At 42.3% G+C, this 17326-nt stretch overlaps 1 protein-coding gene across 1 annotated transcript in view; it reads left to right on the top strand.

Moving 5' to 3' along the window:
* Window positions 1-16886, top strand: part of SH3RF3 (SH3 domain containing ring finger 3) — a 92449-nt gene extending 75563 nt beyond the window's left edge. Inside the window, exons 9-10 of the mRNA XM_088051279.1 lie at window positions 3618-3955; window positions 13639-16886. Coding sequence (XP_087907405.1) covers window positions 3618-3955; window positions 13639-13807 — 507 coding nt within the window. The 3' untranslated portion in view covers window positions 13808-16886. The remainder of the gene's footprint in view (window positions 1-3617; window positions 3956-13638) is intronic.
* Window positions 16887-17326: the final 440 nt, after the last annotated feature.

The following is a 17326-nucleotide window of genomic DNA, read 5'->3' as shown; positions in this document are numbered from 1 at the left end:
AGAAGTGCTGGCCACACTGTGAATCCATCCATCAACACAGATGTGAAGGTCTGACCTTGGCAGATTCAGGGGGTAGGGATGTCAAACACAGTTTGCAGTCAATTGGAAATGTAGCTACTAGACAAAGAAAACTCAATAATTACACAGCTGTTTCAGAAAATTACAGATTTCCTAGAAAACAATAAAACAACCATCTGTGAATGGAAAAAAAAGTAAACTGTCTTTTTTAATTCAAAAACAATTCTGAAAGTCATTAGATATGTCCCCTGTAAACTTCTTATCTGTTTTGAAAAGTGACAGAGTCTGTAACCAATCGGTGTAGATTTCTCTACAGCATTTATGCCCATTCATGCTTCATTGATATACAGTGAAACTGCTGAAGGACTGTCTTGAATAGACATATAATTACTTATGAAAGATGGCTGCTATTAAACTAAATATTAAATGAATTCATAGTACTTGGACATTTGCAATAAATCACTACTGGGACTGCATACTAACATCCCATTCCTTTTTTTTTTTTTTTTTTAATATAAAAGCCATGGAAAAGAGCTGGTTGCTCCCAAAGAAAGCTTTGTAACACTAGAATCTTTAACGAATTCCCACAGCACAAGGAGGAGTTTCAGCTTAGTCACATTTTACAGATAGAGGGAGGCAGGTAGTGGTTTAGGTTGAACTGCTGATCACAGAAGGCTCAGACCCAGTCTGTTTCTCATGAGAGATATCACAGTAAATTATCGGTTCCTGACAGTCCTTCTTTTGCTTGAAATGCTCTGAGCAGCGTCAGCAGAGGATCTGGCCATGTGATACCAAAAGGCTGAGAGCCAGGCTCAAAGGGAGAAAGAGCTGGACATACTGTCTAATCTCCATGCACACAAAGTGGTTGGTATCAGGTCACCTTTAAATACCTTGCCAAAGGCCACAGCTTGAAGGATGGTACTGCTCAGGTTTTGACTAGGCTTAGCAATTGAATTAAGTCATCTTCTCTCTTCCAAGACCACAGATCTTAGTTTCAAAAGTTTACTAAAATGCTCAGCAGGGGCTAAAACTCAATTCTTTATTTTTCCTTTTATTAAAGTAGAACAAAGGATAGATCAGTAAGGTCATTATTGCTTTCTGTTTTCTAAGGGATAGTAGCTTAAGAGTATAAATTTATGCCAGGGCTAACAAGGAAGCTGTTCTTGTAAACAAAACTGAATGACTATCAGACTCATCTGCTTTTTAATGTGTAGATGGGTATGAGTATATGCACCTCCTTCATTCCAAATATTTTTGCTTCTGTGCCTTAAATGGTTTAAGTTGTGCACGGTTTTTCTAATGAAAATTTGCCAAGGTATTTAAATTAGAAGCAAAAATTAGAGAAGCTGCTACCACACAGGAATATTAATTGTTCATTATACAGGGCTTTAGTTCACATAGTTACTTTGCATTTGCAAGACTGCCAATTAGAGAGGCTCGAAGTGCTCACTGCTGCACAATAGCCATTTCTCCAGAGCCCCACAATGTCTATTGTATTCTGCCACTGACCTTTGGACACCTTCAAATGCTTATTGACACAGGATGCTGGGATCATTAGAGCTATTGTTTCAGTGTGCCACAGGAAGAGTTTTGCAACTTCATGAAGAGTTTTAAAATTTTATATAATGATCACAGCAACAGTATTTTTTAATTAGACAGCGAGAGAAAAATTGAATCATTTTTTCTGGTGTTTCAGGTGAATTCCAGAATGCCCACTTTCCATACAGTCCCTTCCCATCAGGGAAAGAAGATATTTATCTGGGACATTTTGTCCACTTTCCTATTGTTTGCAGAGGAATTGATTTCATTTTTTTGACCCGGTGGTGCCATATGGCCAGCCTTCCTTAGCTTCCATGGATTCTGCCTGGGTGAACATCTTGACAGGACGGATCCTTTCATCCTGTAAGTGCAAAACATTCTTTTAAGACATAACCAGTGGTATGCAGGAGACCAGGATCTGGGTACACAGTTCAGACTCTGCTCTTCAAAAATCAGTGGACTTTGGCTCTGTGACAACAACTGTGCTTTATATCTTCTGTATTTTGACATCTAAGGTATTTCTGTTTTCTTACCAGTCCATGACGGTTAAAGAGTGCAAACAAGAACTTTGGAAGCAGAGATACCAGATACTCCAAGTACATTTACTGTAGTAAATCCAAGCATCTTCTAAAAGCTTGTATTTATTTTACTGTAACTTTTCTATTCTTTAAAGCTGCTTTGAGAAAATACTAAAGCAGTCAGAATATAAAAGAGCATAATTCTAAACCTTGCATGGGACATTTTGTCTACAAAGAATAAATAAATTGCTGCCTCGTACTTCCAGCAAGTGTTCTTACTTGAATATATAGAGAGAATTTCTGTTCCATAAGTCTTGCCGTTTCTGGGTTTGATTTTATCCCCTGGGATCCTATTATTGAACCAATTATCAAATACAGCTAAACTTCACAGCCCTGAGCCTCTGAAGATAGTTTTGGTAATGGCTTGCACTTCTGAAAAAAGAGGAAGAAATCTAATAGACCTTTTCAAAACTTCATGTATCGTTTTTTAAAAATGGAAAAATTTACTGCACAGCATTGCTGGTTGCAACTCTAACCTACCATTATGGAGTATGTAGCGGAGGATGTCCAGTTTCTACATACAAACCTCTAGCCAAAAATCTTTCAAGATGAAGGACATGGTATTTGTGTGTGTTTAAGGTAAATGTGCAGCAGGATTTCTCGCGCTGTTACAAAATCCGAAAGGTCAGATGTGTTTCCTCAGGAATGCGGGCTAGACTTTTTTTTTCCCATTAATTGAAAGGGTGCTCTTATCATCTGTTCATTTCTCTGTGTCAGAAACCCTTGTAGAACTTTGAAACCTCCCATGCACTGCCACTGCAATTGCCAATTGTGAATTTTGTGGTCTATCTTCAAACATCAAGGTGATACCTTTACCTTAACACGAGGGGAAGTGACCCACTTCTGGGAGGGAGACACGAATAGTTATTGCTGTATGTTGCAGGATGTGCAGGGGAGCATGTTCTGGAGAGAGCTGTTGAACCAGATTCTCATGCCGCCATTCTCCCTACTGTAAATCTGCATCAGATAGTAAAAGAGGCAGTAATGATGAATGCTTCTCTTGCAGTGAGCTGGGATCCCAAATCTCTCCTCAGCCCATTGTGCTTCCCAGACGAGTTTTTAGCCATGGGTCCTGATTTCTTACTTGTGGGATGTATCTCTATTGAGGGACAAGATTCTCCTTGAAGAGAGAGGGCAGCACTCTGCTTGCTGTCTTCTCTGCATGGGAAATTTGTATTTTTGCTGTACCAGTGTAGTTGCACTTCGTTTCAAAAGGCACATGATCACTGCCTGGATAGATTTGAAAATGGGATAACCTTTGCAGTATGTTTGGTCCTTACTCTACTGAGTTATTTGAAGCCCTTTTCAATGGGGAAGGATTTTCATAGGATCTTTATTATAGAATGTTCAATTTCTGCATGGATCCACCTTTATGGCAGTTTTGAGAAGTTTCCTGCAGCACACATTGAGGTTTTCCAAAAGAAAAGCAAAGGGAGTTGGTATGTCTGCTCACTGCTCATGTTTTGTTTGGTTCCTTTGCAGAAGGAGAAGAAGAGTGGGCTGTTGAAACTTCTAGCAGGAGCATCAACAAAAAAGAAGTCACGCTCCCCACCATCTGTGTCCCCCACGCATGACCCCCAGACTGCCATTGAAGGAGTTCTGCAAGGGGCAGTGGGGCCTGAGCTGTCCTCCCTCTCCAGTCACGGCAGAGCCGGCTCATGCCCTATTGAGAGTGAAATGCAAGGAGCCATGGGGCTGGAGCCTCTGCACAGGAAAACAGGCTCCTTGGATTTGAATTTTTCCATCCCTTCACCTGTCAGACCACCCCTCTCTTCCATGGCAGCTATTCGGCCAGAGCCCAAGCCTTTGCCCCGGGAAAGGTAAGTTGTGCTTCTCCCAAGGTTGCCTGCATCCACAGGGAGCAATTGGAGGAGGGATGGAAGTTTAACTTGCTCAAGAGTTGTTGCAGTTCTGGTGTTCTGTTGATTGACTGTACGTGGTTCAGCTGTCTTTTAGGAAGACAGGGCTTACATGCATCTGTCCACTGAAAATCATTTGGTACACTGTTCAGGTTTAAAGAAGTGTTTAAGAGCACCTGTCCATGACACTCCACAGCCCTCGTCTAAATGTGGAGGACAGCAGTGCTTTCTCAGCCCAAATGGTGTAAATGCTGTTGGCAAATGCCACATTTTAAATGGGATTCCAGTATTTTAACTTAAGGACTTGACATACTATGTCCCATTTAGACATGTCCCATTCTGAGTACCAAAGGCTGTTTCAAATTCTTCTTGTTTAGAATACTTACAGATACAGACATCTTCAGTGACCTGTTACCAAAAATATAGCTTGTTTCTAGACAGGGATGTACCAGTGATTCTGGAGTTCATTTCAGCAGCCTGCTTTCCACCTCGGTACCTCAGAGTAAATGACTTCACAAACTGGAAAAAAAAAAAAAAAGAATAGGAATACCAAAATACAAAAGCAGGTGGAGAGAGAGATAACTGACCAGAAAGGAGCTAGGGGGTTGCAGAAAAGAGATAGGTTTCCATGTGACACTGGCTTCAGGTAAATGTTTTCTATAAGACTGCAGCTTGAGGACTGGAAAGGTAATAGATAATTCACAGCTACAGTGCTATTGAAATGCTTTCCACTCAAAAGGTGGTTGAGGAAAGCATGCTTTTTACAAAAGCATTGAAGAATTTTCAGAAAGCTGTTCAGGGAACACTCTTGAATTGGTATTTAAAACAATTTTGAAATAACATTAAAATTACAGAAATTGGAAAGAAACTAATTTTGTTGGAGTGTATGGAAAAGGCTGAAGGGAATGGACTGGGCAAGGCACCTGACCCTGAATCCTGTTGGGATCATGAAGCAGATGATGCATAATAAGGGACATTACAGGACCATCCATACCTTATGCAGTATTTTACAAATCAGAATTTGGTTGAGAAGGTGATAGTGACACCATAACAAACTTTTCTAAGGCAACTGGTTTGTTACCATAAAACTTCCTGCTGAGTAAACTGTACACAACCAACCCAGCAGATACTAAGTGGATTGAAAATTGAGTCACTGGCATCAAATCTAACTCTACATCAGAAATCACTAGAACATGGTTATTAATGGATGTAGTGCAGCCCAACAAGAGTGAGGTCCTGAACATGAACTGTCAACATAAAACTTTTGCTGTTGCAGAATGAGGGCTGAAGTGTGAGGTGGGTGATAGGTAGGGCTGATCTGTTGGTACAGAGCTAATTCAGCTCCTGCTCAGGTGAACACAGAGTAACAGTATATTTCAGAAGAGGAAAATCTGATGCAAAGTGAAGTGGACTCAGAGAAGTATCATAAGAAAAATGGAATATTTAAAAATATATACTTGCAATGAGAGACACGGGGAGCTCTGGCTTGGTACAGAGTGATACACTTGGTAAAGAGTGTAGGGATGGCATGGTAACATAACAGTCTGTAAGAGACTGCAGTCATGACAGACATGGGAATATTTTTACACTAGATTTGGCATTTTTTCTGAAAGAGATGCTTTTGTTCAGGTACAGCTGTTAGACTTGAAGCAGAAATAAATACAGTCAAGTCCTTCAGCATTGTAATGAAGGCAGGGAGAAAAGACTATTGCAGTAGTCTCTTGTCCTTAAAATCCATGAAAAAGTGATTTAGTAAAAGGAGTGAAAAACCAATCCCTATTTAGGCACACTTAATTTGGTCTACATCAGTTCAGATTAATGCTATAAGAAAAGTTAAATCAATATAAACCAGGTTTAGCACAAATGTAACTAAATCAGTGGGCTGCTGCACCTTTAGTTAAATGTAGCCATGAAGAGAAGCTGGGGAGTACAGTCCCTGATGTCTCCAGAGCTGCTGTTCTCAAAGCTTTACTATAGAGATCTCCAGACACATTATTTAATATTCCAGGGGTAGTCCCATACCCTACAAATTTCTCAGTCCACCTCAGAGTGGTCCAGGTAGGGAAACATTTAACTGATAACTATTTTAAGTGGCAGAATAGAACCAGAGAGACAAAGGCTACCTGCATTCTCTTAGCTGTGCTAGAATCAGGAGCAAATAGATTTAGAGTGCTAAAACTGAGTAAATGTTTCCAGCTGCAGTATATGGTGATAAGGAACTTACTCTGATTTTACGTATTTTGATTCCTGAGTCTTAAATCTGAAAATAAGCTATAATTGAAGTAACCATAATTATACACAGCAGGCAAGATTCTTTAATTGATTTATGAATTAACTTCCATATCATTGGTGTATCTGCATTCCTTAACTGATCATATGGGTTTTTTCATGTCCATAATGGGAAATATTAATTACCTTCATGCACTAGGAAGGATAATGCTTAGTCCTGGAATAATATGAGCAGATACATTAAACACTTGTCTGCTAGAAATTCATCCCACATCCATCTGTGCTCATTAAATCATCAAATTTCTCAGAAGTACCAAATTATATTTTTTTTAAAACAAATTATGATTTTCAAACCACTTGTTCTTTTCACATCTGGCAGTGGAGCAACTTGCATTAAACATCACTCAGCTCCATATTTTGCTTGTTTGCATTTTGGTGCATTTCATCCGCACAGTAGGAGCAATTCTCTGAGAAAGAAAAGGGAGGAGAGGGAAAAAAAGGTTAGATAAACAGATTCAGATGCTGGAAGAAATTTTAAAAAGCTGCAAAGCATTTCAGTACACTTAGCTGTACTTGGCTTTCTGTCTCCCAACGCCCATCTGTGCACACAGAAACAGAGCACTGAAAGGTTGGAAGAAGTAGCACATTCCTTAATATTTACGGCATTCAAAATGAGGCTCATGCAGGCAGCAGAGCACTGCTACTTTTTCTATAGAGGTTGGCTTGCAGCTCCAGCACTCGCCACATCCAGGTTACTGATCAAACCCAGTGCACCAAGAGGTGCATTAAAGGGCTCTGACTGCTTGCAGCTCACTCACTATTTAAGGGATGAATTGCCTATTCTGCTGCCTGACAGTGCAGACCTTTCTGAGAGTTGCAGCCAGGTAGACAGAAAGATGAAGCAAGCTTCACCCTCTTGGAGATGCTGTAAATGTTTATACTCTCAGTCTTTTTTTTTTTTTTTTGTTTTTTGCACATAGAGAGGAAAACAATTTTCGTCTTCTTTTTCTTGATATTCCAAAGCATGGCTGTGGATGACTGGATTAGGAAGAAAATTGCTCCTAGCTCTCCTGTCATTTAGCTTTCATATTTGTCTGGTTTGCTGGGGTAGTCAGAGCCCATCTCTGCCTTCTGGGTGTAGTTTCCACTACCAGTTTATAAAACCACATTCCTTCACATGCTCTCTGCCATAAAGCATCCAAGCAATCTAAGCAGCAGAGCAGAGAAATTTCCCAGGTGGTGCCCTTGTCACTTCATGTGGCAGTGATTGACTGCCAAGTGAATACCCCATCAGGCTGTATGTGCCCCACACACTCTTTTCCACCTACTGCTCCATCCAGTTTCTGCTGGTGCGAGGAACAGGACCCGGTACAGGGAAGCACTCTGGTGAGGCAGGCACTGTGCCAGAGCCTTGCCCACATCCCACCGATGCTGTCAGCTCACAGGAGGGGTGTGCTGTGTGCCTGGCAGCACCAAAACAAAATACTTCCCTTGCCACCCCCTTCAAGAAAATGTGACTGTACATTAAGCGAAACAGGAGAGTTGAGTCTGTGCGTGAGTCATGTTTCCCTCGCTGTCTGGCACTGTTCCCAGAGGCCAACCTGAGTAAAACATGTCACGCATTGTTGACTCTTTTATAGTAACTGGCACTAACTCTGCCGTGTTATATTGTGATAAAGCAGCTGTGGCCAGACTTATTGTCACGACTGGCATATCTGTGCTGCATTTCTATGGTTTTCCTGCAGCCTTCAACCAAGTTATAGCCACAACATGCTGCACAATAAGATGGGAGCAGAAAGTTTGACCTTTAAAATAGATCCCTCCATGTTTCTGTGTATCTTTCCACAAATCACTGCCACATTAGAAATTGAGTTCCCAATTCAAGGAAGCATTCAAGCATGTGCTTAACACCCATTGACTTCAGTTTTGCTGTGCTCATGTGTCCTCTTTGCCAAAAAGGAAAGCAGAAGAATGGTTCTTTTAATTCCTGGAAAGTGATACTAGAGAAATGACCCAAGGAGTAATTTCTGACTGAACAGTGACATGTATTCACATGGTTAAGTGCTTCTCTGAGTAGGGATACTTGCCTTAGGACTGGGAACGAACCATCAACCATCTCAGAAATTGAATCCTGAGTTATTTCCAGCAGAAAGGTAAAAGACCCAACTGAGACTTTTTCTTCTAAGGCTACTGATTCAGTCACCATACTTCGGAGGAGCAGGTTTTGGCTTGTAGTCTACAGAGCTGCCTTGAAGGTCTCTGCAATTTGCCAGTGAAAGGATAAAAAAACAGAGCTCCTCTGGTAAACAAGAGCAATGGTTAACTGGGCTAGATGCTTCATTTGCACTGATTATCCATTGCCTCCAAAACTAACTGTGTATCCCTAATGTATAAGAGACCTGTTGGAGTCACAGGACTGCACTCATGCAACCTGTCCTTAGTGCATGATACTTTGAGAAACAGGAACTTGCATCAAGCATCCAAATTCAAGCACACTAAATGGGATCAGACTGGAGGTTAGCCCTACAGACCTAATTTGCCTCATTTTTTTAAGTTGCTCTTGTTCATCAGTGTCCTGGATACACATATTTACTCAGTGAGTATTTTAGGGTTGTTTTAGAGTGTCCATGGCTGAGTTCAGCCATTTATTACTGATCAGTTCTGATCAATACTGTTCAGTGCTTGCCTGCACACTGACAGAGGGCCTGTATGAATCATTCAGACCAGACAGGACTCCTACACAGCCAGTGTGCATGAGATGAGTCTCTCTCTGTGGAAAGTGTGGCACGAGGTTTTACAGCTGAAGGAGTCAGAGAAGCCACTTTCCCCACATCTTCACTCAGTGCACTTCATCATGGTCACTTGCTAGAGATATTCCAACCTCTGCAGAAGGTGGGGTGGCTCCCATGTCAGAGCCTTGACTCACATCCAGAGCAGCATCTTGTGCACTAAATGAAGCAGGCATCCTAACGGAAAAATAGTATGCAATCTTACAATGAAAGATTATATTGCAAGGCAGCAAAAATAAAGTCATGGACAATTTTATTTGCCTTTTTCTTCCTCTCAGATGCATGGGTGTGAAACACTCGTGTTCTTTTAAGGTTGTAGATGTCTTTATGTATCAACACACATAATATTTTTAATAATTTTGCTTCTTTAAAAGAAACAAAGCCATAACTTCCATCATGTGACATCTGTTTGAGGTTAGGAGTCTTATTTGCACCTTCCAGATTTCAGTAGGAGTAGTAAAGGGAGGGCTGGGTAGGAGAGGTGTTTCTTTTGGCTGTGAAAACAAGTGCTGTGAAGACAGGGGACAGGGGGATTGCAAGGTCTTTGCTGACAGCAGAGGATAGACCTATTCCCAGCTCAGTGAGATAACTGCTGCCAGGGTGCCCATCCCACCCTCAGCTCCAGTGCCAGCCTCTATTGATGCAGTCTCCTGCTTCTTGGGATGCCATGTCCCTGCCCCAGGCTCCCTCCCACCAAGGCTTGTTGTTCTCTGAGACTCAGCTCTGCAGAGCTTCCCCCCTCAGCAGCCATACCCACACCTTTTATCAGGGCTTCCAGTTTTCATCACAGTCACGCTTCTTCCTCTGCTCCCAGTTTTTCTCCCATCAGCCTCCCTCTTCCTCCACCTCATCCCTTGCTTTACCCCAGTCTCCATCTCCAGGGGTTTCCCTGCCCAGGCAAAACCCATCCCCAGTCCTTGCTGATACTACTTGCAGCCTCTCCTCATGTATTATCTCTTGTGCACCAAGGACCCTTCCCAGGCCACTGCCTGTCCATCCGGGACAGTAGCCTCCAGGGATGAAGTGCCCAATCCAAGGATGCCACAGCAGCCAGCAGTGAGGATGTCCAACATCAAGTCTGTCCCCTAAGAGAAAAATACAAGAGGGATCCAGTGCTAAGAAAGGAAGAGAAATGCAGCTTCTGAGGTCCCACAGAGCTAGGACAGCTTAGAGCATGAATCAACAGAGATTTTACTTTCAGTGCTCATACAAGCCTAAACATGTGCCATTTTGGAGTGGTTTGAATGTTTTTAACCTGGCTGAGAGTGGGTGATTTTCTGAAGGAACACCATCCCTGACAGACCAGTGGGACCACAGGACAGGTTTTTGCTTCCAAATACAGGACCTGAGAGCAGTTTGTGGAAGTGCTCATATGGGTCCTGCTGGTGCTGCAAAACCCCTCATATTATTCTTGGAAATGATGTGGCCATTGGGCTGCATGTTGCCTGATACAGACAACTGCTGTGGAGAATTTGGGCCAAAATTATTAACATTTGGCAGAATTGTAACTATATAAGACAGATTTACACAATTTACAACAGAAAATATGAAAAATGGTTAATTGTAGTCAGAGGTGGTTGCCACATTTGTCATCGTAATTATTGCTCATAATTAGCATTTTTGAAAGTTGGTAATTTAGAGGTGGAATGTGACACAGATAAAATTTAGAGCACTGAGATCCATCTAAAATGCCGAGCGACAGTTTAGTATAGGAAAACCTACAATTTTGTAGCATCTTCTCAAAGGACAAAAGGGGAAATAAAAAGGGGAGATATAAATAGAAGTATCCCGGACTGCCTTTTTGGGAGTGAGGGAGGATGTCTGGAAGAAGAGACCTTTTCTGCCAAAAAAATTATGGCTAATAGCTGTCCTTGCAATTCCGTTCCAGAGGATAAGCGGGGCTGAGGTGCCACCTGGAGGTGTGGAGGGGCGGCACAGCTCCCTGTGCCAGCGCAGTGCCGGGATGCTGCCCCTGCAGCCCCCACCGGGCTGCCTTTCCCAGGCTCTGCTTCAAACCTCTCATGGGAAAAGGCATCGCATCTTTTCCATCTCTCACAGAAGAGTTCTTAACTGATTTGCAAGGTCTTTCCTAGCTAGTATTGTTATTGTGTCAAAAGCATCTTTGGTACTATATTGAGAGGTACTGTAGTCAATTAAATTTAACCATAGCATTTAGGGTCTCCCAAATAAGAAAAAGTACCTCATTTTATAATGCAGTGAGAGATTTATTTCTCTAAGTTGCTAAGAAGATGCTGTTTAGAACCCTTTTTATGACAATGGGTGCATTCTGGTTGAGTGTGGTCACCTGCCTCCTCATGTGAACCATCAGGGACTAGCAGCTCATCACTCTGAGGACGTAGTTTTGCTTTAACAGGATGTCTCTGTGCCTTTGGTATAACATCTGGGTCTTCAGAGTGACCCTGCCCAAGACACCACCTTTTTCTGAGTTTCTGTTTCCTGACTTGCCAGAATGGTCTGTGAGTACCTCCCTAGCACTCAACTAATGTTGAGGTCCCACCTTTTTTCTTTCTCAAGGCCTCCTGAGTTCCTGATGCAGAGCTCTGATGTGCTGTGATTGTGCGTAAGAGTAGTGAGATCTGAAACTTGGCATCATCTTAGCTGAAATTGTTCCACTCTGATAATTTAATTAATCAACACTGCAGCAGAGTGTTTGAAATAATGTGTGCATTCATTTGCATAATGAGTGTAATTGGCAAAGCTTCATATTATAAGTGTAGCAGTTCCACAGATTATAGCTTGATAGACCATTTTCCTGCTCACGTTTCAACCCCTGTTATTTGCTTTTCCACAGAGGAAGGAAGTGACAACTAGATTTATTAACCAAAGTACAGAGAGGATCGGCAAATTTTGATGGCACTTGAACACATACAATTTCCACGACTGTTGCTCTGTCAAGATAAAAAAGCCATAATCATGTATTAGGACGGAAGCCCTGCTCCAAATGGAGTTTAATAGGTTGTTTGGCTGTGGAGATGTCCAGACAGAGTCAAAGCTGGTATTTCCTGTGTCATTCCAAAGTGGAAGTCACCTGAGCAAAGTCTGCAAAAGGAAGTGTGTGACTGCCACTGGAGAGCACCTTGCTTTGGTACTGTCTCATTGGGGATGGCCTTGGGGCACGGTCCACAGCCTCCAGGGAATGTTAAAGTCCCCAGGGACAGTCTATTATCTTAATTAAGTACTTATCTTGTTACAAACAGGACTCAGGCATTGGTGGCCAGGCAGCAGTTGTGAAGATATTAATTCTCAGGAGATGGGCTTTAGGTAATCAATTGGCAACTTTTAACAATCTTACTATATTCATTACTTTGCAATTAGTAAGACAGTTATTGACTGTTAACCAAATGCCAGATGACTGCAGAAGTGGTGTAGGAAAAAAAAACCAACCGTGCAGTAGATAAATATTCCCTGCTCTGCACACAAGTGCATTGATATAAAATGGCCTGGTCTGTGCTCTCAGAAAGACGCCTGCTGATAAGCTCTGAGTGCAGAATAGCTGTATCAGGCTCAGACACATCATTACTTCATTGAAATGAAGTGACACTTGAAAACGAAGTTCCCAGAGAGAGCTCTGAATGGTTCAAGACTGGGGCTCCCTGTTGGTTTGGAGAGTGCTTTGAAAGTCACTTGATACCTCTCCATTTTAGTTTCCCTTCCAGGTTTGCGGCACCCAAAGTACATTCTCAAGAAACATTATAAGAAGAAAAATGTGAACTGCTTTAGCTAGCATCTGCTGGTGTCACAGGCAGTGGGAGCATTGCAAACCCCATTTTTCATCATCAGTGGACAAGGAAGAGAGCGTATCGTGTATCTGGACTTCTGTAAGGTCTTTGACATGGTCCCTCACAACATGTCTCTCTAAACTAGAGAAGGATTGATTTCTAAGGGGGACTGCTTGGTGGCTCAGGAATTGGTTGGACGGTCACATCCAGAGGGTTGTGGTCAATGGCTTGATGTTTTAAGGGACACTGGTGATGAGTGGTGTCCCTCAGGGGTCCACACTGGGAGCAGTGCTGTTCAATATCTTCATCAGTAACAGAGAAGGTGGAATTGAGGGCACCCTGAGGAAGTTGGCAGATGACGCCAAGCTGATTTATGCAGTTGACGTGGGCTCTGAGCAACCTGCTTGAGTTGAAAATGTCCCTGCCTCTGGCAGAGGGGTTGAACTAGATGACCTTTAAAGTCCCTTCCAGCCCAAATTGTTCTATCATTCTATGATGCAATCAGTTTTGGATGGAGCAAATGCAGAGCTGAGTAAGACATGTTACAGCAGAGATGCAGCACTAGGATTAGGCAGCCAAGTCCTGGCACAGGCTCAGCACACAGCTGGAGACAGGGACACCATGAGTGCTCCATCCATTTGACAACATGTTCCCGCTTTCATGGACTGGCTCCAGTGTATGTCCTGGTCAGTTGTCCAGCCAAGCTGGCCAGAAATTTCCATCTTGCTCAGTTTTAGTAGAAAATTGTATTGCATACAGCTAGTGTGTGAAAATGTAACTTGCTGATATTTCCAGAAGTTTTTTCCCCAAGATCTCTGGTACTGGTGCCCAGCTGCTCCCATCAAGTGCAGATTAACCAAGTCTTTGCGCATTTTTTTCTCCAAAGGTACCGCGTTGTGGTCCCATACCCACCGCAGAGCGAGGCAGAGATCGAACTGAAGGAAGGTGACATTGTGTTTGTGCACAAGAAACGGGAGGACGGCTGGTACAAAGGGACATTGCAGAGGAACGGCAGGACGGGCCTCTTCCCCGGGAGCTTTGTCGAGAGCTTCTGAGGACGAATCGCCGCTCTCTCAACTGAGGAGCTTTCAGGGGAATCTGCATAGCACAAGAAGAGACAGCAAAGAGAAACTGGACTGATAACCACTGCCATTTTTATTTCCAAAGACTTCCCCCAGGCCCTTCAGTCTGCAGCTCTGGAGACACAGTGCCCCGCTGTGCTCCCGAGACCGTGTGCAGTGCATACAGTGGTATGTTGAAGTAGTGCCTTCCACCTGGAATCACAGACTGAATGGACGCCCATCTGGACTGTAGTAACCTAAACTCTGGCTGTTAACCTTTTGTGTAAATTATAGAGAAGATATCTTTAAAAAAAATTAAGAGGAAAGCTGTTATATTGCTGTAACTTATTTGTCAGAGCTGCAGTGTTCTTATTACTGGCCTATGCAAGATGGATTTGAGTTCAAGAAGGTGTGCTAGGAAGCTCTTAAAGAGGGATTTTGTTTTTACCAAGGGAAGAAGAGGGGAGGGTGGAGAAAACCCCAGCTAAAGATCAGTGCATCATTGTGCAAGTAAGAATGAGGAGTCAAAAATGTTAATGTCATGCTTTCTATATACCTCAAAGATATGCTGCGCAGGTTTGTCAGTGCGTGTCGGTGTTAAGTGCTCAGAGTGCTACACCACCCCTTGTCCTGGCACTGCTGCCAGGGAGGTCCTGGAGGAAGTACAGCTCCACCATTAAACCGTGGTTATTTGAGCAGAATCCCTTTTGCCTGTCTTCTGCCCGTATTATATGCAGCATGGATTTTTGTCCTTCGGTATCACTTACCATTGCTTTTTTGTACGACGTACCTTTTTACTGTAAGAATTGCTCTACTTTATATATATTCCTACTAGATCAGACATTTCCTCTTTTTCATACATCTGGTGCTATTTTTTTTAATTGTTAAAAGATTTGGTTAAACAGAGAGGCTGCAACAAGATTTGCATTCAACATATGAAATTAGAAACGTACCTGAAGATTGAGATCAGACTGCTTGTTCTTGCATCATAGAGGAAAAGAGAAAAAGCTGCATGGTCACCGATAAATGTACCGGGGGGAGCTGCCTGTGCAACATACACATGCTTGCTCTCTCCTACATATTTAGAGTGGCTGAAGACCCATGCTGAAGCACAGCGTTCTGTCTGGAGGGTGATAATGACTCCAGAATTGGAAGTAATTCCCAGAGGAGTCATTTTAATTGACTTTTTCATGGCAATAAGAAGAACACTGCAGGTTCTAGCACGCGCAGGGACCGTGGAGTTTTCCTCTGTCGTTGCATGACGGAGATGAGAGCTGATCTGCGACACCAGTAATTAGTGTTATGGAAATGTGATTTCTTACTGTAGAAATGTACAGTTCTGGAGACTGTTGGATTTCTTAACGTTGTCAAGCTACAATACAAACTGTATCAGGCAATATAAGCTTCCATCTACCAGGGACTTAAAGGTGCAATAAATGTAAGGTGAGTTTAGCCAGTAATTTGTGTGAAAAAGAATGAGAAAAAAAGTCATAATGCAATTGTTGAGAGTATTTAAAAAGACATCAGCTCTTGAGGAGCGAATTGTGTTGAAAGGCCTTTCGTAGCTGTATCCATACCTTGCCTCTGACAGCAGCTGGCTGTTTGCCAAAGCCCACATGTGGTGGGTGTTTAAAAGCATGTCAGAGGCACTGTAACCTGGAGATGATCTTATTAAAACAAAGAGGCCCTGTGGGTGAGCATCATCACTGCGTTACCAGTATTTCATATGCGAAGGTGTAAGTTTTGTTTTCATTCAAGCCGTGTGTACTAGTACATATCAAAACCCATGTAAGTGAGCATTCCTGTTTAAGTTCAGCTCTGTGACTTTGTTCTCTGTAAAATAAGTTCTTCTTGCTGTCACATGTTAACAAACCAATTCCAGAAACACAGTTCATGGCCAAGTATAGCACCTTCAAACCGGGAGGCATCACTTTCAGGGTGTTTCTTTTTATAGTTGATGTTGCCGCATTTGTTGATATTCCAGATTGTAATGAGTCAGTCACTAAAAATTTAGTTACTGTTCAGAGGAAATTGCCTTTTTATAAACAATAAGAGACTGAAGAAACGTCTTCTGGAAAGACTTGCTTGAGATTAGAGCCATATCTGTTCCACTTATTTGGTCCAGGTCAGAGCTGGTGTCACAGCACCTCAAACAGTAAACTGCACAGTTAGGCAGTCAGCAATGCCAAAATGTGTGTTATTGATTCCAATAAAAATTCTGGGTTAGATCTGTCAGAGATGAGATTTTTTCTGACAACTTACAATGGTTAAAACACTCTTAAAATTCTGTTCCCTGGTGTATTTACTACAGTCAGAAAAACTAAACAGGATGACAGCTTGCATGCTGCCTATTCTGTTTAGCCAGATCTAAAATAGTTCCAGATTTCCACCGTTTTATGCTTAACTCTAAGAGGACAAAAGTTGGTGTGTGAGAGGATCAAGGAAAACATGCAGATGTCATATCATTAAATCAGTGCTTTAAAATATATTTTGCAAGGAGGATGATGGTTTTTTGAATGGTCGACAACTCTTCCAGTCATACCTTCTTCTAGGAAAAATATAGGGGGGAGGGGGGAGGAGGTGTTCTATTTTGATAGCATCTGTTTCTGGGCCCTCTTTATTGCTTATCACAGTTCAGGTTAGTGAGTAATCTTCTTGGACAAATCACTTCCATGCCAGGAGCACAAGTGTTAAGGTGAACTTAATACAGCCCAGTGATACAAAAACATGACCCAGTGCCATTCAGAAAGTCCTGGACTGAGAGAAGTTTGACTCATACTGTGGTCTAGTTTTTACCTGTCACGCCAGGAAAAGAGGGAGGAGGGGGCATCACCATCTCCTGCAAAACAGGGCGAGGACAAGAAAAGATTCCTTCTGGTGGCCTCAGTTTGTAAAATGCCAGGTTTGTTCTTCTAGAAATGGGTTCAAGTAATTGAACAATTCCTTTGAACTTTGCACAGCTCAGAAAAGGTTTTTGTTATACATGAATGTTAACGTGGTTTAGGAAATGTTGGCAGATATGAGTACAAATGAACTACAATGACTGTGTTTCTGATTCTTTAAATAAAATAAGTATTAAGGCAACTTGACTGAAGTTTCTCTCTCTATTAGACAACATGGTGAACAAGCAGTGTAAGTGACTCTGAGGTTTGCAAAGAAAATAGGGAAGACTCATTTGCAAACCCTGTAGTAATTCCCACATAAATAAAAACCTGTTAGGAGTAAGAGATGCCTGAACAGAATTCAGAATCTGTGGTTCTTCTTTTGGCACATCTGGGATTTCTTCAAAATCTTGAGAAGTTAACAGCTTACCTGTGGAGAAGAGGTGTGTAGGTCCAGAGAAAGAGAGTGTGTACAGGCCAGGAAGAGACAGCAAGATGGCACGGGTAAGGCTGTGGCAGAGAGGCTAGGAGGGGATGTGGAAGCAAAAAATTGACAAGGAAAAGAGCAGCCTTTAAGAGTGTTAATGGTGCTCTGAGGTCACCTGGTGGGTTGAACAGGTTTGTAGGCAGA

The sequence above is a fragment of the Pseudopodoces humilis genome, chromosome 2, assembly GCF_049639895.1.
Source record: "Pseudopodoces humilis isolate 2021_Gansu_Grassland_sample_001 chromosome 2, ASM4963989v1, whole genome shotgun sequence".
Lineage (NCBI taxonomy): Eukaryota > Metazoa > Chordata > Aves > Passeriformes > Paridae > Pseudopodoces > Pseudopodoces humilis.
This window is presented reverse-complemented; position numbering and strand designations above follow the sequence as displayed.